Genomic DNA, 27,523 nt, shown 5'->3' on the forward strand with positions numbered 1-27,523 from the left:
CATGGAAGAAGTTATATATGCTAGTTTTCCATAAATACGTTTTATTTTAATATTTGGATACTACAGTATCTGTAAAATTTATTTTATCTTCAAATTTTACGCTAGACAGGCTATATACTGTATATTATTTAGTAGGCACAGGGTATAGAGGCAATTTGCCTTATGTGATTTATCATTCTTCCAGTAATTATATTTTCTGCAGAATAAAGGTCTCTATTATGGGACTAGTTCCTGATATGTCAGTGTGTTTTTCCCATTATAGATTATGTAGTTTATTCACATTACATAACAAAAAAAAAACCAAACAAACCCAACTTTATTGCCAATAACATAAGGGAGCCATATATATTATAAGACTGCATATATTAATAAAATGATCCTGTATTTTGTATTGTTATCTAACTTGAAACTTGTTGCATATAATAGGTGTGTTTATGGGGGAGTTTCAAAGCAAACGCAGCTGAAAGTAGTGGGCAGAGAAATTAGTGAAGTCTGGCTACTGCTATAGGCGCTCCTGTGTGCAGCCGGACATTGGTGGTGATGTATCTGGGGCAGATTTATTAAGCCTGGCGAAGTTATAAAGTGGAAGGTGATAAAGCACCAGATACTCCGCTCCTAACTGTCATTTTTCAAACCCAGCTTGTGGCAAGACAGTTAGGACCTGATTGGGTGTTGCGTTATCACCTTCCACTTTATAATTTCACCAGGCTTCATAAATCTGCCCCTCAGTGCCGCCAGACATGTTCTGACATTTCACAGGTTTCGAAATGATGAATTTGAAGACTAATCAGTCTTAGATTATAGGGGGTCATTCCGAGTTGTTCGCTCGGTATTTTTTTCTCGCAACGGAGCGATTAGTCGCTAATGCGCATGCGCAATGTCCGCAGTGCGACTGCGCCAAGTAAATTTGCTATGCAGTTAGGTATTTTACTCACGGCATTACAAGGTTTTTTCTTCGTTCTGGTGATCGGAATGTGATTGACAGGAAGTGGGTGTTTCTGGGCGGAAACTGGCCGTTTTATGGGTGTGTGTGAAAAAACGCTACCGTTTCTGGGAAAAACGCGGGAGTGGCTGGAGAAACGGAGGAGTGTCTGGGCGAACGCTGGGTGTGTTTGTGACGTCAAACCAGGAACAAAACTGACTGAACTGATCGCAGATGCCGAGTAAGCCTGGAGCTACTCAGAAACTGCACAGAGAAGTCTATTCGCAATTCTGCTAATCTTTCGTTCGCAATTTTGATAAGCTAAGATTCACTCCCAGTAGGCGGCGGCTTAGCGTGTGCAAAGCTGCTAAAAGCAGCTTGCGAGCGAACAACTCGGAATGACCCCCATAGTCTTTTATATGTAGAATGAGACCTGTGATTTGCGTTTTCGTCTATGAATATACAAGATGCATAATTAATGTTGTTATTATGACACAGATTTATCAAGCCTTGGCGAGTGATAACTTTCACGGTGATAAAGTACCAGCTCCTAACTGCCATGTGACATGTTGTGTTTGAAAAATGACAGTTAGAAGCCGATTGGTTGGTTCTTTAGCACCGTGCAATTTATCACTCTCCAAGGCTTGATAAATCTGGGCCTATATGTTTGAGTTTACTAAATTTTGTTTTTGGACCAGGTCGGGTTTCATTGATCTCTAACATGACAACATTTAACCTATCAACCGGGACGCAACAATTATACAGCAAACAGCCATCAAATACACTCTCATAGGAGGGAATCAATTGTTTTATTGTGGCTGCAGCTCCTGTCGCGATAATCAACTGTTTGTGCCGCCGGGCGTGAACGCCATGCCTGCTCACACCGTTCTTAAACGCAGCGCACCCAGTAGTTTGCATAGATTTAGCTGCCTCTAAACCAGGTGCATTTGGGTGCGACAAGTAATAGGTGCCCCGTAACTCGCGCCCAGTTGCACAAAGAACTGATTATCACCTGACACGTTAGATGGGAGCTGCAGGTGCGAGAAATCAATTTAATTAGAGTATGTATCTGGGAAAGCAGTATCAGGAGGTATTTCATTAGCAAAGCTAGGCTCATCTGCTTTGCTAGTCTATTAGACTGGAATAATCCTATAATAACAAACACACTTTAATACGTGTATACCCTGTAACTATGTTTCCCAGCAGCCAATAGCTGAGTCACTTTCCCTAGAAGACCAATCGAAACACACTTCTCTTGTAAATATACTGTATTTCCCCTTTAATGTTGTTTTTATATACACGATCTGACAACAGTACCAGAATTTTATGAGACGGTAATGACTATCCCTGTGTAACCCTGTATTTTGGTGGAATATATTAAACTAAAAGAGGTTTTCTTTACCCACGAGTAACATAAAATATTCTCTTGCATGACACGGCTCAGGTTCCAGGTTGCCTGCACTTAAGGCGCTAGCAATTATTCTGCTTGGCTGCATGACTGCATAGAAATGTCACAACAATTCTCAATGGGATTGTTCTGAAACAATGTTATTCTGCAGAAAGAAAGTGACACACAAACATATCTTTATGTAATGGTAAGTTAAAATATAAGTGTGTTATTGTCCAGTCTGGCAAGTGCATAACAGAAAGGGACATTTTTCCTGAGGAAGCCATTTTGTGGGCTAAACTACTATTCATGACAATGCAGACTAGCAGTACTATCCACCACACAAAATGGCTGTCTGGATTGAGTGTTAATGCAAGACACTTTACAAGGTAATTACAAGACTACCTAAACTATTTAGCCAATCATTTCCAGCCTAGATTTATTAAACATTGCCTAATGCATGTATGTAAATCATGAAGGGAAGACTTGCAATAATTAGCTCACCTTCTATCGGCGTAGTCAGCGTCAGCACCTCCCCACCATACGTCAGAATCATCTTCAGCGTCGGCTGAGTCAAAGTTGTCATTTTCATCAGCAGCGGGGCAGCAGACGAACTCTACCCCCCGGAACTTGTCAATGCCGCAGGGCAGGAGCATGCCGTAGTCGTGGAGACTCATGCTTCTCTCGCTGCAAGACTGAAAACCAGCAAGACTCCCGGTCAGCGTATGGGTCTATAAACATATCTACAAGTCAAGACTCAAAACATGTTCTAAATATATTAAGTATTAAGTGGGATATCCAATTTAGGAGGGTATCCAATTAGATGTGGTAAAACATCGGGTGCGAAAAACATCTGTTTTTCACACTTTTTCCCAATGTTTCACAGTTTTTTTTACAGGCTATCCAATTAGATCACTCAAAAATCCAATTAGATCACTCGAAAAAATAAATTTTCACCCGAAAAAACACAGGTTCAGTGAAACCTGTGTGTTTTTGCTGGCTGCATCACCGTTTTCATGGCAGGTGAAACCAAATCCCTGATAAGCCGCAGCTTGTGCCGGTTTATCGGAGCTAATTGGATAGCTACCAGCGAGACAATTACCCGTGATCAATGACTGCGGGTAATTGGATAGCGCCCTAAGGGCCTAATTCAGAGATGATCGCACGAGCAAATTTGTTAGGAGTTGGGCAAAACCATGTGCACTGCAGGGGGGGCAGATATAACATGTGCAGAGAGAGTTAGATTTGGGTGGGGTGTGTTCAAACTGAAATCTAAATTGCAGTGTAAAAATAAAGCAGCTAGTATTTACCCTGCACAGAAACAAAATAACCTACCCAAATCTAACTCTCTCTGCACATGTTATATCTGCCACACCTGCAGTGCACATGGTTTTGCCCAACTGCTAAGAAATTTGCTGCTGCGATCAACTCTGAATTACCCCCTAAGTCTTCAAGTGAAGTGCACGCAGTGATGAAAGAAGGCACGTGGTATGTGTAAAGGCCCATATAGACGGGCCGATGCAGGAGAGATGTGTGCTGAGCGAACCGCTCAACACACATCTCTCCCGCCGCTCAGCACAGCGCGATCTGTGCTGAGCGTGCGGGGGGAGACGGGGGGGGGGGGCGCTCACTTCACCCGCAGGGTGAAGTGAGCGACACGCTAGATTGGCCTGCATGCAGGCCAATCTAGCAGCAGCGATAGCATCGCTATCTCTGTAGGGGGTACACACGGAGCGATAATGCTCATATTCTAAGCAATCTAGTCAGATTGCTTAGAATATCGCTCTGTCAGTACCCCCCTTAAGTCTTCAAAGCTGGCCAAACGCAATCAGATGTGCTTATCATCCGACTGTATTTACCATCCACTCAGATAAACACCTGGGAGATCCAGCACGAATGGGTCAGCGGTTTTATCATACAAACTGTTAGAATGACGGCGGGTACAGAAGTATATATCCAGACATATTAAAATAAACTATTTCTATGTAAATATATTTCCAAAAGAAAAGGGAACAAATACTCTTCAATACAAAAGTTCTATATTAATAGCGTTAATATGGGAATTTAAATAGCCAAACAATAGGTGGGGCACCAATCCAGATTAAGGCAAACTAAAAAACAATAATAGCAATGTACAGTAAATATATGGTACTTAACTATAAGCCCCCCATTTTACATTATGACATAAGTTTTAAACACAAAAACTTGCATATCTCTCTCTCTATATATAAAATGTATTTTTATTTGTTTTGCTTGTTTGCATTTTTAGCTGGCCTATCTTGTAATTCCTGAAAATTAGATTCTACAGCTCCTTAAAAGCTCAAAATGAAAAATGATCCCGTCTACTTCCAATTTATTTTGTGGGCGAGGAATGAAAAGATGACCACAAATCTTTTCATTTCCTTCTTAACACTTAATTTATAAAAAAAAAAACAAAACACAAAAAAACCCCACTGTACTCATGATTTGTAAATGCGTTATTGAATGTGTTTTTTCCCTTTACCAATAAAAAGTATTTCGTTGTAAACACGGATTGAAAATTTGGGGACAAGTGTGTCAGGAATCAGAGGAAGAGACTGGACATGTCATATCATCTGTGGCTCCCTATTGGCTGGCGGCAACACCATCAACTCTAAATAGATAGGGCCAGATGCATCATCGCTTGGACAGTGATAAAATGGATAGTGAAAAAGTACCAGCCAATCAGCTCCTAACTGGCATTTTTCAAAAGGCCTGTGACATGGCAGTTAGGAGCTGATTGGTTGGTACTTTTTCACCCTCCATTTTATCACTTTCCAAGCGATGATGCATCTAGTCCATCTTTTCAACACAAAGTTTAAATGTGTATCTCTGGAACAGTGGGGGGCACAAGCGCTGATCGCCCCCAACCCCCATTCCACTAGTTAGGTAAAATGATTAACGCAACAAATAAACTAAGGTTGACATTTCCTTCAGGCGATGATTGATACTTTGTACAATGTGATGGCATAGGTCCTATGTTTTTGCTTTACCTCTTTGGCTACTGTGTGCCAGTGCAGATGGGTCTCGCATATGTCCATTCTCTCTTGGTGGAGAAAGCGGCATTTATCCGGCACCAGAAGGGCGTCGCTCACAAATTCCCCAACTGTAAAACAAAGTAAATAAATCAAATACAGCTGCATGCACATTAAAGGCCTAAATTCAGGTTTTCTGTACGTAATTATTTAAAAAAAACATTCAGGCTGAATAACGTTTGTATAGTGCAAAATCAGTTTCACTGTGTAATGTTTAAGTATTTTTTATTAATACGCATTACTTGCCAAAAAGAAGACAAAAACAAAATGTAATACATTTTCTTATTTCATTTTTTTTTTTAAAGATTATCCTGAAGACCATTCCACACATAAAATAAATAAAATGTTGACTAAAATTAAATATTAATTCTGTAAAATATGGTTACACCAGGAGGCTCGGACATCAGATCTGTGCCATTAGCGTAAAGTCAGTGCATAAGGAGGAGTGCTAATCTTATCACAAGACAACCAGATGCACATTATGGGGCAGATTCATACGGATAAATTGGCTGGAGATATTCAAGTGTGGAGGGGTGGGGGTAATGTCTTTGTGTCATTGCAGTCTGGGCCCATGCCTAATTACACTGCATTCTGCTGAGTTAAAAGGCAAGGCTAAGATTACGTATTCCAGCCCCAGGATCGTGTGGTCTACTCTCCGTGGATAACACCCCGAAATTTGAGGATCCCTCAGACATTGCTACAGAGCAGCTAAGCATGATGTAAACATCTCCCATGTCATTATGCGATGTAGTTGGTATCCTGGACAGCTGTCAGAATGATGACGCCAGAATTCCAAATGTATGTATCTGGGGGAGGTTAGGGTTAGGCTCCTGGGAGGAAGGGTTAAAGTAAGGCTGCAGGGAGGAGGGTTAGGGTTAGGTTGTGGTGGGGAGGAGGGTTAGGGTTAGGTTGTGGTGGGGAGGAGGGTTAGGGTTAGGTTGTGGTGGGGAGGTTATCGACCGTTCTCACCCCTGTCTGAATTTTGGCAGTCAGGATGCCGGGGTCTCCTGAACTCAGCTTGTCATTACAAAGCATTAGATTTTCTGCATTGGATTCATATGTTCAATGCAGCAACTAGCAGACAATTAAAGGGTTTCTGCAGAGTCTTTCACTAGGATCAAAGCACCTACAGATGTAGCCATGCTCATGTTTGCTGCGATGCGGCATGCTGTCTGGACTTCTAGGCTGTGACTATTCACAGCCGGCGATTGCTCCATTAACTCCATTAGGAATAGTCACAGCCCGACTCACCATGCAGCCTGTCACATCGCAGCAAGATGAACATGGCTACATCTATATTGTTACCTTTTATGGCAAAACTTCTCCACAAATGTCCACATCCCCCTAACCAGAGAGAGACCTGGAACATCCTGCATACAACTGTTTTTTCAGAGCTAATCACAAGCTGCAATCTAGAGACTGCTAATTCTTACTGGTCCTCAAGCCAAACCCCCTCCTCCAGCTTTTCTTAATGGGGCAAACAGGTGGCGTATTACCTAAATCTGCTGAACCCTAGGAAAAACCCCTCCAGGCCCGGCCATTCAGCTAGGAGGAAGATAATGCCAATTAAAGGGACTTTAAAGACTGGTGTGTACAAACAGGGGGTCTTCAGTTTGCCGGCTGTCGGGGTCCCGGCACACAGTATACCGGCGCCGGAATCCCGACAGCCGGCATACTGACACCGTTTCTCCCTCTTGGGGGTCCACGACTCCCCTGGAGGGAGAATAGATAGCGTACAAACATAGCCACCGTGTTGTCTCTCAAACTTTCACATATAGGGCTACAGTATATATGACATATTAAATGCCATTCTGTAGGCAGGGACGATTTTCATGAGAGTGCACCCCTATCAATAACCCAGTGGTAACATGGGGTGCCTCATGCCCCCTGCAGGTGGCAAAAGACTACAGAAATAACTGGCCGGATACAGATTCTTCTTATTTTTCCATATTATGAGCTTGGAAGATTTTGTGGTAATTGCATGACATGCCTATGAGAATTTATTCCAAATACATCTGGAAAGAACATTTCAGGCCTGTAAACAGAGCATAATGACAACATGACAAGGTGACAGATCATCTCGCAGGTGCCACAATACATTTTCATACCACACATTTAACGAAGGTCAGCAGAAAATATTTCTGTCAGATCATCTAAAAGGTGCTGGAACAGCGGACAGATATGTTTATAAAAATAGAAAAGTGAACACACTGAGGGGCGCTTATGAAGACTGGTGCTTTGGAAACAACTGCTGCAATGATCAGGTACAGAACTGATGTTTGCCATAGTTTTCTAAAATGGGATAGCATGAGGTGGCAGTCGCCATGCTGCCAGCCTGCTGCCCCCGTCATCCCTGCTGCCAGCCAGAAACCACACTGTCAGCCAGCGGCTTCCATCACATATACTGCTAGACTTCAGTCACCAACACCCATAATGCCAGCCTGCTCTCCCACCACCTGTGCTGCCAGCCTGTTCTCCCACCACCCGTGCCTCCAGCCTGTTCTCCCACCACCCGTGCCGCCTACCCGTTCTCCCACCACCCGTGCAGCCAGCCTGGTCTCCCACCACCCGTGCCGCCAACCTGGTCTCCCACCACCCGTGCCGCCAACCTGTTCTCACACCACCCGTGCCGCCAGCCTGTTCTCACACCACCCGTGCCACCAGCCTGTTCTCCCACCACCCGTGCCGCCAGCCTGGTCTCCCACCACCCATGCCGCCAGACTGTTCTCCCACCACCCCTGCCGCCAGACTGTTCTCCCACCACCCATGCCACCAGCCTGTTCACCCACCACCCATGATGCCAGCCTGGTCTCCCACCACCCATGCCGCCAGCCTGTTCACCCACCACCCGTGACGCCAGCCTGGTCTCCCACCACCCATGCCGCCAGACTGTTTTCCCACCACCCATGCCGCCAGACTGTTCTCCCACCACCCATGCCACCAGCCTGTTCACCCACCACCCGTGATGCCAGCCTGTTCGCCCACCACCCGTGCCACCAGCCTGTTCGCCCACCACCTGTGCCACCAGTCTGTTCGCCAACCACCCATGCCGCCAGCCTGTTCCCCACCACCCGTGCCACCAGCCTGTTCGCCCACCACCTGTGCTGCCCGCCTATTCTCCCACCACCCATGCCGCCGCCTATTCTCCCACCACCGATGCCACCAGCCTGTTCTCCCACCACCCATGCCACCAGCCTGTTCCCCCATCCTCCATGCCGCCAGTATATGTCCTCTATCACACTAAATGCCATATTTCGGATTCACTCACACATATTGCCAACGTCTGGCCTCATTCCCATTCCGCTATCCTTTGCTTCGCACACACTGTCAGCATACATCATCTCAAATACTGCCAGGCTATGCCCTGTGTTACGATTAATGTTTGACTCCCATTACAAATACTTGCTAGCACATACTGTCAGCCAGTGCCCTCCACTGCACACACTGCCACATACTTCGCGGCACAGCAATGTAACATACACACTACAACGAAACCTTGCTAGTTATGGCATAGGGTAAAGCTGTGCCTACGCGTTGTTATTACCAGCAACCAGCTGTACTGCTTCCTATCCACAATACCTGAGAGCGGGCTGTCACTCACAGCCATTGTCCTTGTGGAAGAGGAGAACACAGAATGGAAGAGGAGAACACAGAAGCGGCACATGCTTTGATTGCCAGGGATCAATGTTCATTTGCCATGGCGACCATAATTTCTACAGCCTTGGCTATTTATTTTTACCCAGAAGACTTTGGTCAAGAAGCGGACTTCAAAAGGGGACAAATACCGATTTAAAAAATATCCCGTTTCTATAGGAGATGGGACTTTGCGAGTGATAGAGAAGTTGCCCATAGCAACATCAAACAGTAATTTTCTAGAATGTGCTACATGAATGATAGTTAGGTTGCTATGGGCAACCTCACTTTATCTCTGGAAGGTTTGATACATCTACCCCTATTAAGTCACTAGGGATATGAAGTAGACTTCTCTGTCTTATACCAACCAGTTTAATAAATATATGGTGGGTATCTTCCCCGGGGGTCCGAGGGCAATTGCAGTGCTATTAAAACAAATGAAACAATAGTTGCTTACATTTTAGCATTGACGAAACATACTCAAGAAGTGAGTAAGTAAAAGATTGCAAGAGCTGGAGACAGAATATATATAAAATGGAAAACAACGCTGGACTCTTCCACTAGGCTTAGTGTAAGTAAACAGGGAGACATGTCTTACTACTGCACATAGGGACTAATTCAGACCTTATCGTAGCAGCAAATTTGTTAGCAGTTGGGCAAAACCATGTGCACTGCAGGGGGGGCAGATATAACGTGCAGAGAGAGTTAGATTTGGGTGTGTTATATTGTTTCTGTGCAGGGTAAATACTGGCTGCTTATTTTTTACACTGCAATTTAGATTTCAGTTTGAACACACCCCACCCAAATCTAACTCTCTCTGCACATGTTATATCTGCACCCCTGCAGTGCACATGGTTTTGCCCATCTGCTAACAATTTTGCTGCTACGATCAGGTCTGAATTACGCCCACAGTCGTATAGATTGCAAGCTCCAGGGTCATCTATTAAATGTGCAGACAGCAAACATGAGCACCATGACTCAATCAGAGCCCACAGACGGGTTATGATAAACTGCTGTCAGAAGTCTGTTAGCTTCGTCAGCTCAGCAATTCAGTAGCATAGCGGGGGATGAATCCAGATGTAAAACGGGGTCGCCGGCAGATTGCTAAACATAAAATGAGCGACACCCCACTGTGCAGAAAGACGGCAAGGTCTGCGCTCGCCGACACGTAAAGACTGAAATAATTGATGTGCTTTCATTTCAGCTATTCCTCTCACGCCGGAACCGAGCGTCACAGACAGCGGCAGAGCCCTCCCAGTAACCTGGGGAGACTGGCACATTGGTAAAAGGAGAATCTGGAAGATGCACACATCTATGCTCTATACAGGAAAAAGGCACTGGACAAGACAAGCATGCTTCCTGAAAAAGTACAAAAATAAGATTTTACTTACCGGTAAATCTATTTCTCGTAGTCCGTAGTGCAGACGTAGTGGATGCTGGGGACTCCGTAAGGACCATGGGGAATAGACGGGCTCCGCAGGAGACAGGGCACTTTAAGAAAGAATTTGGATACTGGTGTGCTCTGGCTCCTCCCTCAGACCTCAGTTAGAGAAACTGTGGCCCTCATTCCGAGTTGTTCGCTCGGTATTTTTCATCGCATCGCAGTGAAAATCCGCTTAGTACGCATGCGCAATGTTCGCACTGCGACTGCGCCAAGTAACTTTACTATGAAGAAAGTATTTTTACTCACGGCTTTTTCTTCGCTCCGGCGATCGTAATGTGATTGACAGGAAATGGGTGTTAGTGGGCGGAAACACAGCGTTTCAGGGGCGTGTGGCTGAAAACGCTACCGTTTCCGGAAAAAACGCAGGAGTGGCCGGAGAAACGGTGGGAGTGCCTGGGCGAACGCTGGGTGTGTTTGTGACGTCAACCAGGAACGACAAGCACTGAACTGATCGCACAGGCAGAGTAAGTCTGGAGCTACTCTGAAACTGCTAAGTAGTTAGTAATCGCAATATTGCGAATACATCGTTCGCAATTTTAAGAAGCTAAGATTTACTCCCAGTAGGCGGCGGCTTAGCGTGTGTAACTCTGCTAAATTCGCCTTGCGACCGATCAACTCGGAATGAGGGCCTGTGCCCGGAAGAACTGACAGTACAAGGAAAGGATTTTGGAATCCAGGGCAAGACTCATACCAGCCACACCGTATAACTTGTGATAAACTTACCCAGTTAACAGTATGAACAACAACAGAGCATCAGATCAACCCTGATGCACCACAACATAACCCTTATGCAAGCAATAACTATATACAAGTATTGCAGAAGAAGTCCGCACTTGGGACGGGCGCCCAGCATCCACTACGGACTACGAGAAATAGATTTACCGGTAAGTAAAATCTTATTTTCTCTAACGTCCTAGTGGATGCTGGGGACTCCGTAAGGACCATGGGGATTATACCAAAGCTCCCAAACGGGCGGGAGAGTGCGGATGACTCTGCAGCACCGAATGAGCAAACACAAGGTCCTCCTCAGCCAGGGTATCAAACTTGTAGAACTTTGCAAAAGTGTTTGAACCTGACCAAGTAGCTGCTCGGCAAAGCTGTAATGCCGAGACCCCTCGGGCAGCCGCCCAAGAAGAGCCCACCTTCCTTGTGGAGTGGGCCTTCACTGATTTTGGCAGCGGCAATCCTGCCGCAGAATGAGCCTGCTGAATCGTGCTACAGATCCAGCGAGCAATAGTCTGCTTTGAAGCAGGAGCACCCAGCTTGTTGGGTGCATACAGGATAAACAGCGACTCAGTTTTCCTGACTCTAGCCGTTCTGGCTACATAAACCTTCAAAGCCCTGACCACATCTAGTAACTTGGAATCCTCCAAGTCACGAGTAGCCACAGGCACCACAATAGGTTGGTTCATATGAAAAGATGACACCACCTTAGGCAGAAATTGTGGACGGGTCCTCAATTCTGCTCTGTCCATATGGAAAACCAGATAGGGGCTTTTATGTGATAAAGCCGCTAATTCTGACACACGCCTAGCCGAAGCCAAGGCTAATAGCATGACCACCTTCCACGTGAGATATTTTAACTCCACGGTTTTAAGTGGTTCAAACCAGTGTGACTTCAGGAAACTCAACACCACGTTCAGATCCCAAGGTGCCACTAGAGGCACAAAAGGAGGCTGAATATGCGGCACTACCTTTACAAACGTCTGCACTTCAGGCAGAGAAGCCAGTTCTTTTTGAAAGAAAATAGACAGGGCCGAAATCTGGACCTTAATGGAACCCGATTTTAGGTCCAAAGTCACTCCCGCCTGTAGGAAGTGAAGGAAACGGCCCAGCTGGAATTCCTCCGTGGGGCATTCCTGGCCTCACACCAAGCAACATATTTTCGCCATATACGGTGATAATGTTTAGCCGTCACGTCCTTCCTAGCCTTTATCAGCGTAGGAATAACTTCATCCGGAATGCCTTTTTCTGCTAGGATCCGGCGTTCAACCGCCATGCCGTCAAACGCAGCCGCGGTAAGTCTTGGAACAGACAGGGCCCCTGTTGCAACAAGTCCTGTCTTAGAGGCAGAGGCCATGGGTCCTCTGTGCGCATTTCTTGCAGATCTGGATACCAAGTCCTTCTTGGCCAATCCGGAACAATGAGTATTGTTCTCACTCCTCTTTTTCTTATGATTCTCAGCACCTTGGGTATGAGAGGAAGAGGAGGAAATACATAAACCGACTGGAACACCCACGGTGTCACTAGGGTGTCTACAGCTACTGCCTGAGGGTCTCTTGACCTGGCGCAATACCTCTGTAGCTTTTTGTTGAGGCGGGACGCCATCATGTCTATCTGTGGCAGTTCCCACCGACTTGTAATCTGTGCGAAGAATTCCTGATGAAGTCTCCACTCTCCCGGATGTAGGTCGTGTCTGCTGAGGAAGTCTGCTTCCCAGTTGTCCACTCCCGGAATGAACACTGCTGACAGTGCGCTTACGTGATTCTCCGCCCAGCGAAGAATTCTGGTGGCTTCTGCCATCGCCACACTGCTCCTTGTGCCGCCTTGGCGGTTTACATGAGCCACTGCAGTGACGTTGTCTGACTGGATCAGAACCGGTTGGTCGCGAAGAAAGGTCTCCGCTTGACGTAGGGCGTTGTATATGGCCCTTAGCTCCAGGACGTTGATGTGAAGACAAGACTCTTGACTTGACCAAAGACCTTGGAAATTTCTTCCCTGTGTGACTGCTCCACAACCTCGGAGGCTTGCGTCTGTGGTCACCAGGATCCAGTCCTGAATGCCGAATCTGCGGCCCTCGAGAAGGTGAGCACTCTGCAGCCACCACAGGAGTGATACCCTGGCCCTGGGGGACAGGGAGATCAATCGATGAATCTGTAAATGTGACCCGGACCACTTGTCCAGTAGGTCCCATTGGAAAGTCCTCGCATGGAACCTGCCGAAGGGAATGGCCTCGTATGATGCCACCATCTTTCCCAGGACTCGAGTGCAGTGATGCACTGACACCTGTTTTGGTTTCAATAGGTTCCTGACAAGAGTCATGAGTTCCCGGGCCTTTTCTATCGGGAGATAAACCCTCTTCTGGTCCGTGTCCAGAATCATGCCCAAGAAAGACAGACGAGTCGTAGGAACCAACTTCGACTTCGGGATATTGAGAATCCAGCCGTGTTGCTGTAACACTTTCAGTGAAAGTGATACGCTGTTCAGCAACTGCTCTCTTGCTCTCCTTTTATGAGGAGATCGTTTAAGTACGGGATAATTGTGACACCTTGCTTGCGCAGGAGCACCATATTTTCCGCCATTACCTTGGTGAAAATTCTCGGGCCCGTGGAGAGACCAAACGGCAACGTCTGAAATTAGTAATGACAATCCTGTACCGCAAATCTGAGGTACGCCTGATGAGGTGGATAAATGGGGACATGAAGGTATGCATCCTTTATGTCCAGAGACACCATAAAATCCCCCCCTTCCAGACTTGCGATGACCGCTCTTAGCGATTCCATCTTGAACTTGAACCTTTTCAAGTATAGGTTCAGGGATTTTAAATTTAAAATGGATCCGACCTAACCGTCCGGTTTCGGGACTACAACCATGGTCGAGTAATATCCCCTTCCCTGTTGAAGGAGGAGAACCTTGACCACCACCTGTTGAAGATGCAATTTTTGTATTGCAATTAACACTATCTCCCTTTCTTGGGGAGAAGCTGGTAGGGCCGATTTGAAAAATCGTCGAGGAGGCACCTCTTCGAATTCCAGCTTGTGACCCTGAGAAACAATTTCTATTGCCCAGGGATCCACCTGGGAGTGAACCCAGATGTGGCTGAAAATCCGAAGACGTGCCCCCCCCCCTGGGCCGGACTCCGCCAGTGGAGCCCCAGCGTCATGCGGTGGATTTTGTGGAGGCCGGGGAGGACTTCTGTTCCTGGGAACTAGCTGTGTTGTGCAACTTCTTTCCTCTGCCCCTACCTCTGGCAAGAAAGGACGCACCTCGCACTTTCTTGTTTCTTTGTGATCGAAAGGACTGCATTTGATAATGCGGCGCTCTCTTAGGCTGTGAGGGAATATAAGGCAAAAAAATTGATTTTCCAGCTGTAGCTGTGGAGACTAGGTCCGAGAGACCTTCCCCAAACAATCCCTCACCCCTGTAAGGTAAAAACTCCATATGCCGTTTTGAGTCGGCATCACCTGTCCATTGCCGTGTCCATAGGACTTTTCTGGCAGAAATCGACATAGCGTTTATTCTAGAACCCAGTAGACTAATGTCTCTTTGAGCATCTCTCATATATAGGACAGCATCTTTTATATGCCCCAGGGTCAATAAAATAGTACCCTTATCTAGGGTATCAATCTCCTCAGATAAGGTATCCGTCCATGCCGCTACAGCACTACACACCCAGGCTGACGCAATTGCCGGTCTGAGTAGTGTACCAGAATGTGTGTAAATGGACTTCATAGTACTTTTACTGCATGCTATCTGCAGGATCCCTGAGGATAGCTGTTAAGTCAGCTCTACCTTTTGGGTAAACGTGTCAATCCACCCTAGGGGAAGATTCCCATCGTATCCTGGCCCTAGTAGGGAAAGGATACTCCCTGAAAATTCTTTGTTGGAATCTGCAGTTTCTTGTCTGGAGATTCTCGCTCTTTTTCTTCATAAGAGGAGGGAAATTTACCTCAGCTTTCTTCCCCTTAAACATGTGTACCCTTGTGTCAGGGACAGATGAGTCATCAGTGATATGCAAAACATCTTTTATTACAATAATCATATATTGAATACTTGCTGCCAGTTTTGGCTGTACTTTGCATTATCGTAGTCGACACTGGAGTCAGATTCCGTGTCGATATCAGTGTCTATTATTTTGGATAGTGAGCGTTGTGAGACTCTGAAGGTCTCTGCGACATAGGGACAGACATGGGTAGATTCCCTGTCTGTTCTCTAATCTTTTGTGCAATAAATTTACCTTAGCACTTAATTTCACATATCCATTCAGGTGTCGGCGTTGTCGACGGAGACACCACACACACATTTGCTCCATCTCCTCCTTAGGAGAGCCTTTTACCTCGGACATGTCGACACACACGTACCGACACACCACACACTCAGGGAATGCTCTTTCTGAAGAAAGTTCCCCCACAAGGCCCTTTGGAGAGACAGAGAGAGAGAGAGAGTATGCCAGCACACACCCCAGCGCTATATGACCCAGGAAAAAACACAGCAATTTAATGTTTACCCAGTAGCGCTGTTATTATTATCTGCGCCGAATTATGCGCCCCCCCTTCTTTAAAACCCTCTCATCTACCGTGGTATAAGCAGGGGAGAGTCCGGGGAGCTTCCTCTCAGTGGTGCTGTGGAGAAAAACATGGCGCTGGTGAGTGCTGAGGGAGAAGCCCCGCTAAAAGTGTAAAATTGGCGGGGGCTCATGCATATATACAGTGTCCAGCTGTATATATGCTCTCTTTTGCCAAATAAGAGGTTTATATTGCTGCCCAAGGCGCCCCCTCCCCCTGCACCCTTACAGTGACCGGAGTATGCGAGGTGTATGGGAGCAATGGCGCACAGCTGCAGTGCTGTGCGTTACCTCAGTGAAGATCATGAAGTCTTCTGCCGCCTCTGAAGTCTTCTTTTCTTCTCATACCCACCCGGCTTCTATCTTCCGGCTCTGCGAGGGGGACGGCGGCGCGGCTCTGGGACGGACGGCTAGGGTGAGATCCTGCGTACCAATCCCTCTGGAGCTAATGGTGTCCAGTAGCCTAAGAAGCAGGACCTGCACTCAGAGAGTAGGGCTGCTTCTCTCCCCTCAGTCCCTCGATGCAGGGAGTCTGTTGCCAGCAGTTCTCCCTGAAAATAAAAAACCTAACAAAATACTTTCCGTCAGCAAGCTCAGGAGAGCTCCTGAAAAGCACCCAGTCTCCACTGGGCACAGTATCAAACTGAGGTCTGGAGGAGGGGCATAGATGGAGGAGCCAGTGCACACCCAGAACTAAAGTCTTTCTTAAAGTGCCCATGTCTCCTGCGGAGCCCGTCTATCCCCATTGTCCTTACGGAGTCCCCAGCAACCTCTAGGACGTTGAATAGTTTTATGCCAGGTGGCTTGCGTTCTCATCGTTCTGAGTTACCAGATAGGAGATGTTTTCTATGCCAATGAGGATTTACCTGCCGAGGAGAACTAAAAATAAATACCGGGTGGAACCTGGGTACGAATCTCATTGCTCATTCCTCTGTACATGGCTTGTCTGCACCTTCCTAAGCTTCCCGGTGATTTATACAGGATAAAATCATTGACAAGGACAGCGGTGATTTGTGCATTTGTGATCTGCCATCCTAGTTACAGACTTTAAGGTTTTATAGAATGAATATGCCAACATGATTTACCGTGATTGACAGAGGAAGCTCATCCGGTCCTTGGACACAAAACAACTTGTGTAACGGAGCCAGACCTAAAACTGCAAGCACTGATGTCCTGTCTAAAACAGACAGAGCGGTGTTACACTTAATCAGAGGTGGCAGGGCCAGAAACAAGAGGAACACGCACAGTTCTGTAAAAAATGTAAACTTCCAATAGCAAATTTTTTTATTTTTTTTTAATAATACTCTATACATATAATAAAATTGTAAGGGTTGTGTCCTCACAATTTTATTTTTGAGAAATATACTTCTATAAACTATGGCGACGCAAAAACATATTTGGAATTTTTTTTCTGTCTGTTCGTTCAGGCATCACCCAAAAAATACTGGATGAGTGTGGATAGCGTTTTCACTATTGTATAGCTTACTGGACGGTATATCGGCCATTCTCTTGAACGGTCGATATATCGTAGGTCCGTTGGCCAGTGTGTACGGCCGATACGTCTGTGAACTCCGTCGTTCACAGACGTATCGCGTCGGCCCCGCAGCACTGCCGACGGCTAATATATCTACCGATATATTGGCGTGTCGCTGTGTGTGTATACGGGCAGTCGGCGCACCGCCCGAACACATGCTGCGGTGGCCGGCGGTGACTGACAGCTGAACTGGGCGGGCGTGTGTACATGCCCGCCCAGTTCATGACGTCGGTCCCCGACGGATCGGGCAGTGTGTATGCTCAACACACTGCCCGATCCGTGCATAGATATATATGCCGATCAATTGATTGGCAGATATATCTTTCCAGTGTGTACCCACCTTTAGTGATCTAGAAAGACACTGAAGTATGTACGATCTCGACGTGACGTTTGACACTCGACGCACTGAAAGCTGGTGCTCTGATCATGCTTCTGTGGAACTTTACTCCATCCAAGTTATTCAATGGGGGAGGCATTTGATACGCCGGCTGTCGGGAACCCGGTGCTCACTATACCGACGCCGTAATCACGACATCTGGCACTACGCACGCCACGCTATTTATGTCTCACTCCAGGGGTGTCGTGGACACCCCTGGAGGGAGAATAAATAGCGTGGCGTGCGCAGCGCGCCACTGTGGCGACAGTGTGGCGAAAGCAGCAAGCCCGCAAGGGACTCTTTTACGGTCACCCCGCTGCCTGCATGCCGGCGGTCGGGATCTCGGCGCCTGTATGATGGGCGTGGGATCCAAAGCGCCGGCATAACGTAGTAGACCCATTCAACGGAAGTGACTGCACTGCAGAGGAACCTAATTGAGGCAGAGATGTGGCACTGGTGAGACTGTGTCTATACCACGTATATCCCCCAACAATTTTCCTTTTCAATTCAAGCGCCTGCAGTTTCCTGAAAGCATCTGCTTCCCTATGATGATCAGCAAGTCGTAGGGGCAAAACGCTCAGGGCTGCAGAGTAGATCTCAGGACCAGCTGCTTCTCCCATGGGCAGCTTTACATGGCTTGCTCACGAGTTAGTAGCCCCAAGCATCTTTGTGTTTTAATCCCTGAAGGAAAAAGACATTTTGTGATCAAAGTGTACAATGTAAAGTATATGTAACAATATTAGATGGCTCTACTGTCTTTGTAAAATGAGTTCCGCTGAGCAATAACAGACATCCCAGCGAGCGAAGCCGCAGGCAAACGCTAGTACAAATAATAATTACAAAAAAAAACAAAAGAAAAAAAAAATAGTTCAGTTCACCTTTTGACAAACATCCACAAAATAAAAAGTTGGATTGTATTTCCAAGGGGACAAAACGTATCTTCAGTTTTGACAGCGGAACAAGTCTCACCTACTCACTCCTGAACGCAGCCAGCGGATGCCAACAAAAAAAATGATGTATGAATTGGGAATAGAACATATATCTCTTACTGCTAGAGAGCATTCCACCCTGTCACTACCCGCTACAAGTAGGCAGCTGCTTTTCTTGCTGCACTTGGCATCGCTACAAGAGACATCTGCCGCCCCATCTCTGCCAATATACAGCGAGACAACAAAAGATTAAATATTGTGTTTTAGCAATACGGCACATGTTGCCGCGCTCCAATCACCATATCTCAGACAATAGAGGAAATGGCACATCTCTGATTACACAAATACAATGCGATCGCAATACCACTGTCACACTATGTATATTAAGATAGGCAAATCTGTCTTTCTGAGTAAGGTAAACAAAATAACGCTGTGATGGCAGCACTGGATACCACAATTCCATGGGCGCCTTAAGATGACATCCCTACTCAATAGTCACGGCCAAGTATGACGTCACCCAACTGACACATGAAAGCATCTCACTGTACAATGCCTAGAGCAATTTAAACATGCTTGGGATATACATAACGCTCTTTCCATTGGTTCTATAAATTATAGGTTTCTAGGTTGTATTCTACAAAATTATAGGTTGCTGGGGTCAACACCACCAGTTGTCTGTTTTTGAAGCCCCTAAGGCTAAAAAATGGTATTGCTCATTAGTGGGGTTGGGGAGGGGACTGTGCAGAAATGGGGATTAGCATATAAAACTCTAGGTTTAGTGTACAGGTGTGTACACACTAGACCAGTGGTTCCCAAACATTTTTGAATCACGGCGCCCTAGAGTATCAGAATATTTTTCATGGCACCCCCAGACCAAAAGTTTTTGAGAAATTTAGAAAATCTTAAATTAAATTATGTTGATATGTCATCTTTAGGTTCAGTTATGTGGTGAGGGACAAGAATTGCTTCTGTTTGACCACATATTTTATGGGGTGTAGTATTGTATGCCGGCGGCCGGGCTCCCGGCGACCAGAATACGGCGCCGGAATCCCGACCGCCGGCATACCGTCAGTGTGGCGAGAGCAAATGAGCCCCTTGCGGGCTCGCTACGCTCGCCACGCTACTGGCACGGTGGCGTGCTATGTGCGCCACGCTATTTATTCTCCCTCCAGGGGGGTCGTGGACCCCCAAGAGGGATAGAAAGTGTCGGGATTCCGGCGCCGGTATTCCGACAGCCGGCAAACTGAAGACCACCCATTTTATGATTGACAGCCACAAGCACTAGTTTTACATTGACAATAGTTTGAATTGGTGCTGGACCACCAACCTGAGGCACCCCTGCAAGTGTCCCCACACAGTTTGAGAAGCACTGCACTAGACGATACGCTCCATGTATATCTCCATATATACGTATACATATACGCTCTATATCGTCAGTGTTTGCCATTGAACTCTCGGGCAAACGACATACATACTGAACGATATCGCTAATGAGATTGTTCAGTGATGTCACTCTGCCACATCCGCAAACGTGCAGTTTCTGACGATAATGTCAGGTTGACCTGTGTGTTCGGACGATAGGAGAGATCGTTAACGACTCGCGGGAGCGTGCAACGTTATCAATAGAGTGCGTACACACTGGACGATATCGCTATGTGGTGTTATCGTCCACATCGCTTAAAACAACGTCTAGTGTGTACGCACCTTAAGTTACCGACTGTGTTTGTGTTTTAAATATTAATTAATATTCAGCTCACTTGTTACACATCAGCTGAGTTGACTCTCATGGACATGATGCCTATGCTTACGCACTGCCTAAAGAAGCGTAAACTGGGTTCTTCCTCCCCCCTCATCAGCAGTGCAGCGTGAACATGACCAGGAATTGATCTCTGTATATAAAGAGCAGGAAGGTGTTTCTGGTAAACCACGGTCACTGTGAGCACATACAGATGAGGGAGGGAGTATTGGGGGGAGCACATACAGATGAGGGAGGGACTGGGGGGGGAGGGAGCACATATAGATGAGGGAGGAAGTCGGGACGGTCCGGAGCACATATAGATTAGGGAGTACATACAGATGAGGAAGGCAGTGCGGGTGGAGCACATACAGATGAGGGATTGAGTGGGGGTGGAACACATACAGATGAGGGAGGGAGTATTGGGGGGAGCACATACAGATGAGGGAGGGAGTATTGGGGGGAGCACATACAGATGAGGGAGGGAGTATTGGGGGGAGCACATACAGATGAGGGAGTGACTGGGGGGGGAGCACATATAGATGAGGGAGGAAGTCGGCACGGAGCACATATAGATTAGGGAGTACATACAGATGAGGAAGGCAGTGCGGGTGGAGCACATACAGATGAGGGATTGAGTGGGGGTGGAACACATACAGATGAGGGAGGGAGTAGTGGGGGTAGTATACACAGATGAGGGAGGGAGTAGTGGGGGGAGCACATACAGATGAGGTAGGGAGTTGTGGGTGGAGCATATACAGATAACGAAGGCAGTGGGGGGTGAAGCACATATAACTGAAAGGCAGTGCGGGTGGAGCACATACAGATGAGGGATTGAGTGTGGGTGGTGCACATACAGATGAGGGAGGGAGCACATATAGATGAAGGAGGAAGTTGGGCGGAGCACATACAGATGAGGGAGGGAGTACATACAGATGAGGAAGGCAGTGCCTGGCGGAGCACATACATACAGATGAGGGAGGGAGTAGTGGGGGGGAGTATATACAGATGAGGGAGGGAGTTGTGGGGGGAGCATATACAGATAACGAAGGCAGTGGGGGTGGAGCACATACAACTGAGAGGCAGTGCGGGTGGGGCACATACGGATGAGGGATTGAGTGGGGATGGAGCACATACAGATGAGGGATAGAGTACATACAGATGAGGAAGGCAGTGCGGGAGGAGCACATACAGATAATGGAGTGGGGAGCGGAGCACATACAGATGAGGGAGGCAGTGCGGGTGGAGCACATACAGATGAGGGATTGAGTGTGGGTGGTGCACATACAGATTTGGGAGGTAGCACATATAGATGAAGGAGGAAGTGCAGATGGAGCACATACAGATGAGGGATTGAGCGGAGGTGGAGCACATACAGATAAGGGATAGAGTACATACAGATGAGGGAGGCAGTGCAGGTGGAGCACATACAGATGGTGGAGGAAGCACACATAGATGAGGGAGGGAGTGAGAGCGGAGCACGTACAGATGAGGAAGAGAGTGGAGGGATATACAAATACAGATGAGGGAGGCAGTGGGGGAAGGGGGAGCACAAATGCACATACAGCTAAGGGGCATATGAATGAACATACAGATTAGGGGAGAGGGGAGAACATGAGTGGATATACAGGTTATGGCGGGTTCATGGATGGACGTACAGATTGGGGGGAGTACATGAAGAGGCATGCAGGATATAAAGAAGAGGGATGGACAGGATCAGATAAATGGATAAACCGATGGGGGAAGGGGTCTGAATAGACGAACAGGTGAAGGGGGAGGAAGGCACAATACTGGACTCAGATAAGTGGGTGGGGGGTCTGTTACAAATGTTTACTTCTGCAAAGTGGTACCTGACCTACAGTAATCATATTGTGGTTATGTGGTACTTGCCCAAAAAGAGGTTAAGAACCCTTGCTTTAGTTTAGTAGCATATGACCACTGCTAGTGAATTGGTAGGTGAGCGCCTGGCTGAGGTCACTGCTGCATACAGTACACTCCTCTGAGGAACACTCCTCTGAGCTCTGCCAGCACAAGACTTGCTGAGAGATGGGAGTATGTGCCTGGGATGCTTGTCTGTCCTACATGGCGCTGTGTGTTATAGGCTTCTTTAATATGTTTCTGAATGATATGCTTCAGCGCATTCAGGTTAAGGAGATTGATGTATGGTTCATTAGATTGCTGGATTTACACATTCTAAAAGTCTTAGTGCAGAGTAAGCTTGTGGCTACAAATTGCACACAGGAGGTTACACAAAACAGCTTGGCAGGAGAGTAGTGAAACCGGGAGAATGAACAGAGAATCTGTCCGCTTACATGGGGGTAAACATTTCACCTGACTGCGAAGATGATATTTTTCAATTTTCTTTCACCTTTTTTTATGGCATGCATGGGCCTTAAGCATTGCAATACTTAAAGCAGCAGTCCCACTATTTAGTCTCTTTTTTTTTTTAAATAATCAATGTGGCAGTTTTTAAGTAGCTTTAATTGATTTAGGCTGCTAAGATTTATATTACTACAGGTTAAGTATCCCATATCCAAATATTCCGAAATACGGACTTTTTTGAGTGAGAGTGAGATAGTGAAACCTTTGTTTTCTGATGGCTCAATGTACACAAACTTTGTTTAATACACAAAGTTATTAAAAATATTGTATTAAATGACCTTCAGGCTGTGTGTATAATGTGTATATGAAACATAAATGAATTGTGTGAATGTAGACACACTTTGTTTAATGCACACAGTTGTAAAAAATATTGGACAAAATTGCCTTCAGGCTGTGTATAAGGAGTATATGAAACATAAATGCATTCTGTGCTTAGATTTAGGTCCCATCACCATGATATCTCATTATGGTATCTAATTATTCCAAAATACGGAAAAATCCGATATCCAAAATACCTCTGGTCCCAAGCATTTTGGATAAGGGATACTCAACCTGTATGACTATGTGGCAACAATTACATGGCACTTGACAGTGAGCAGAGAGGCTTTGGAACAATACTCTGTGTTCCTCCTTCTGCCATGACTTGCTGAGAGAGAGTGTGTGAGTGAGTGTGAGAGAGAGAGATACATGACTGCCCTACTAAGCAATTTTGAAACAAAGATTATGATTTGTCAGAGGACAGCTAAGAACATTAATAAGTAAGGGCTTAAAAGCTCCATAACTAACAATTTAATTAGTAAAAAGGATGCGCGATCGCTGCTTTAATATACAAGAATATGTTGCTTTGAACAATCTGCCCATAACATAAAATTCTCAGATAAACTAACTGGTATGTGTCATTTCATTATGACCGTGTATCAGGCTTTATTAACTTGTGAGGAAATACAGCAGGGACATTTAATATGCGGCACTCCAACTGCTGTAGAACTACACATCCCATCATGACCTGCCACAGTTTTAGCATGTCCTAAATCCTAATAGGAAAACTGTGGCAGGGCATGCTGAGATGTGTAGTTCAAAAGCAGCTGGAGGGAAGCATGTTGAATACTCAGTAAAATAACATACAGCAATATATTGCTACCATACTGCAGTTCTATTGATAAAAAGCACTGGACTGGATAAGGGGCCAACGGCAATTGATGCAAGTAGTGAACTTTTTTTTGCTGCCTGCTTTGCTTTTAATCCCACTTCTAGCACCAACATCTACTGCTAATCTGTTTGGTAACATCTTCAGCACTGTAAAAATTGTGGTCTGAAATGCATGGGACCTTTCTTAGCAGTGATCCAATCATGGGAAACTGCATGTGACTAGCTAAGGTTAATGCAATTTCAGTCTATCAAGATCAAAATCATTCAACATCGGACGCTACTAATGGGTCAACTACTGTAGTATCATCTTTTCCCATTGGATTACAAGGAAGAACAAAAGCAGAATAGATCTACTTCCGTACGCCCTGAGAAAGATTACATTTGAAACGAAACGCGCTGATGGCTAAGTAGGGGACTGTGGTTCCAACCAGACTTTAGACCTGGTAATTTACTGTATCACTGGAAACAACGCTAATAAGGCCAGATTTCTTCGCTCGATCTGATGTCATTGTGTTAGCATGTTCAGGATACAGGTTGTGGTAGTGGGTCTCTCTGAATGATAAAATATACTTTCTTTATACTTTCATTACGTTGCTACATGCGAGTATATTTTTACGAGGTTACTTTGAGATTCATGTGAGGAATGAAAAAAAAAATTAAACTGATACTAGATTTATTTTCCTTCATTGTTGCACGTGAGACAATCCCTAACAAGGTGTGACCAGCAGGGCATGCTATTTCCTCAAGAATCCTCAGCGGAAGTGCAATCACGACGGGGGTGTACTGTTTCGGGTGGAAGATTACCCACAATCACTCCCACTATGGTGTTGATTGCATTCATTTTCATATTGCACTGTGTGCGTTCTTTTGTTTGGTGTCATACTTTCATGGACAGAAATGGATTGCAAATAGAGGAATAACACATTTGCTGCTGGGACAACTATTCAGCGTAAAGGCAATGGATCTGGGGCCTGATTCTGATTTGGAAGGAAAACAAAAAAAAACAAGTAACTTTGTATCTGGAACAAACAATGTCGCAATGCAAGTTAAGAAAAATAAGATTTTACTTACCGGTAAATCTATTTCTCGTAGTCCGTAGTGGATGCTGGGGACTCCGTAAGGACCATGGGGAATAGACGGGCTCCGCAGGAGACAGGGCACTTTAAGAAAGAATTAGGAATACTGGTGTGCACTGGCTCCTCCCTCTATGTCCCTCCTCCAGACCTCAGTTAAGGAAACTGTGCCCGGAAGAGCTGACAGTACAAGGAAAGGATTTTGGAATCCAGGGTAAGACTCATACCAGCCACACCAATCACACCGTATAACTCGTGATAAACTTACCCAGTTAACAGTATGAACAACAATAGAGCATCAGATAAACCTGATGCAACCATAAAATAACCCTTATTTAAGAAATAACTATATACAAGTATTGCAGAAGAAGTCCGCACTTGGGACGGGCGCCCAGCATCCACTACGGGCTACGAGAAATAGATTTACCGGTAAGTAAAATCTTATTTTCTCGAACGTCCTAGTGGATGCTGGGGACTCCGTAAGGACCATGGGGATTATACCAAAGCACCGGGAGAGTGCGGATGACTGACTCTGCAGCACCGAATGAGCAAACTCAAGGTCCTCCTCAGCCAGGGTATCAAACTTGTAGAACTTTGCAAAGGTGTTTGAACCCGACCAAGTAGCCGCTCGGCAAAGCTGTAATGCCGAGACCCCTCGGGCAGCCACCCAAGAAGAGCCCACCTTCCTTGTGGAATGGGCTTTTACTGATTTTGGAGGCGGCAAGCCAGCCGCAGAATGAGCTTGCTGAATCGTGTTACAGATCCAGCGAGCAATAGTTTGCTTTGAAGCAGGAGCACCCAGCTTGTTGGATGCATACAGGATAAACAGCCACTCAGTTTTCCTGACTCTAGCCGTTCTGGCTACATAAACCTTCAAAGCCCTGACCACATCTAGTAACTCGGAATCCTCCAAGTCACAAGTAGCCACAGGCACCACAATAGGTTGGTTCATATGAAAAGATGACACCACTTTTGGCAGAAATTGCGGACGAGTCCGCAATTCTGCCCTATCCATATGGAAAAACAGATAGGGGCTTTTATGTGACAAAGCCGCCAATTCTGACACACGCCTCGCCGAAGCCAAGGCTAATAGCATGACCACCTTCCACGTGAGATATTTTAACTCCACGGTTTTAAGTGGCTCAAACCAGTGTGATTTCAGGAAACTCAACACCACGTTAAGATCCCAAGGTGCCACTGGAGGCACAAACGGGGGCTGAATATGCAGCACTCCTTTTACAAACGTCTGAACTTCAGGCAGAGAAGCCAGTTCTTTTTGAAAGAAAATTGATAGGGCCGAAAACTGGACCTTAATGGACCCCAATTTTAGGCCCAAAGTCACTCCCGACTGTAGGAAGTGAAGGAAACGGCCCAGCTGGAATTCCTCTGTAGGGGCCTTCCTGGCCTCACACCAAGCAACATATTTTCGCCATATACGGTGATAATGTTTAGCCGTCACGTCTTTCCTAGCCTTTATTAGCGTAGGAATAACCTCATCCGGAATCCCTTTTTCTGCTAGGATCCGGCGTTCAACCGCCATGCCGTCAAACGCAGCCGCGGTAAGTCTTGGAACAGACAGGGCCCCTGCTGCAACAGATCCTGCCTTAGAGGCAGAGGCCATGGGTCCTCTGTGAGCATTTCTTGCAGCTCTGGATACCAAGTCCTTCTTGGCCAATCCGGAACAATTAGTATTGTTCTCACTCCTCTTTTTCTTATGATTCTCAGTACCTTGGGTATGAGAGGAAGAGGAGGAAAAACATAAACCGACTGGAACACCCACGGTGTCACTAGTGCGTCTACAGCTATCGCCTGAGGGTCTCTTGACCTGGCGCAATACCTCTGTAGTTTATTGTTGAGGCGGGATGCCATCATGTCCACCTGTGGCAGCTCCCACCGACTGGCAATCTGCGCGAAGACTTCTTGATGAAGTCCCCACTCTCCCGGGTGGAGGTCGTGCCTGCTGAGGAAGTCTGCTTCCCAGTTGTCCACTCCCGGAATGAACACTGCTGACAGTGCTCTCACGTGATTCTCTATCCAGCGAAGAATTCTGGTGGCTTCCGCCATCGCCACCCTGCTCCTTGTGCCGCCTTGGCGGTTTACATGAGCCACTGTGGTGATGTTGTCTGATTGAATCAGCACCGATTGGTCGCGAAGCAGGGTCTCCGCTTGACTTAGAGCGTTGTATATGGCCCTTAGTTCCAGGATATTGATGTGAAGGCAAGTATCCTGACTTGACCATAGACACTGCAAATTTCTTTCCAGTGTGACTGCCCCCCACCCTCGGAGGCTTGCATCCGTGGTCACCAGGACCCAGTCCTGAATGCCGAATCTGCGACCCTCGAGAAGGTGAGCACTCTGCAGCTACCACAGAAGAGACACCCTGGCCCTGGGGGATAGGGTGATCAGCCGATGCATCTGTAGATGTGATCCGGACCACTTGTCCAACAGGTCCCATTGAAAGGTCCTCGCATGGAACCTGCCGAAGGGAATGGCATCGTATGATGCCACCATCTTCCCCAGGACTCGCGTGCAGTGATGCACCGACACCCGTTTTGGCTTTAAGAGGTCTCTGACCAGTGTCATGAGTTCCTGAGCCTTCTCCGTCGGGAGAAAAACCTTCTT

At 46.4% G+C, this 27,523-nt stretch overlaps 1 protein-coding gene across 4 annotated transcripts in view; it reads right to left on the bottom strand.

The window, feature by feature from the left end:
* APP (amyloid beta precursor protein) overlaps nucleotides 1–27,523 on the bottom strand; it is a 405,252-nt gene that overhangs the window by 141,928 nt on the left and 235,801 nt on the right. For all 4 annotated transcript variants that reach the window (XM_063956380.1, XM_063956379.1, XM_063956382.1 and 1 more), the window contains exons 4-5: nucleotides 5,321–5,433; nucleotides 2,814–3,004 (exon numbers count right to left, since the gene is read on the bottom strand). In XM_063956380.1, the coding sequence (XP_063812450.1) occupies nucleotides 2,814–3,004; nucleotides 5,321–5,433 (304 nt within the window). The remainder of the gene's footprint in view (nucleotides 1–2,813; nucleotides 3,005–5,320; nucleotides 5,434–27,523) is intronic.

This window comes from Pseudophryne corroboree, chromosome 2, assembly GCF_028390025.1.
Source record: "Pseudophryne corroboree isolate aPseCor3 chromosome 2, aPseCor3.hap2, whole genome shotgun sequence".
In the NCBI taxonomy this organism is placed as follows: Eukaryota; Metazoa; Chordata; class Amphibia; order Anura; family Myobatrachidae; genus Pseudophryne; species Pseudophryne corroboree.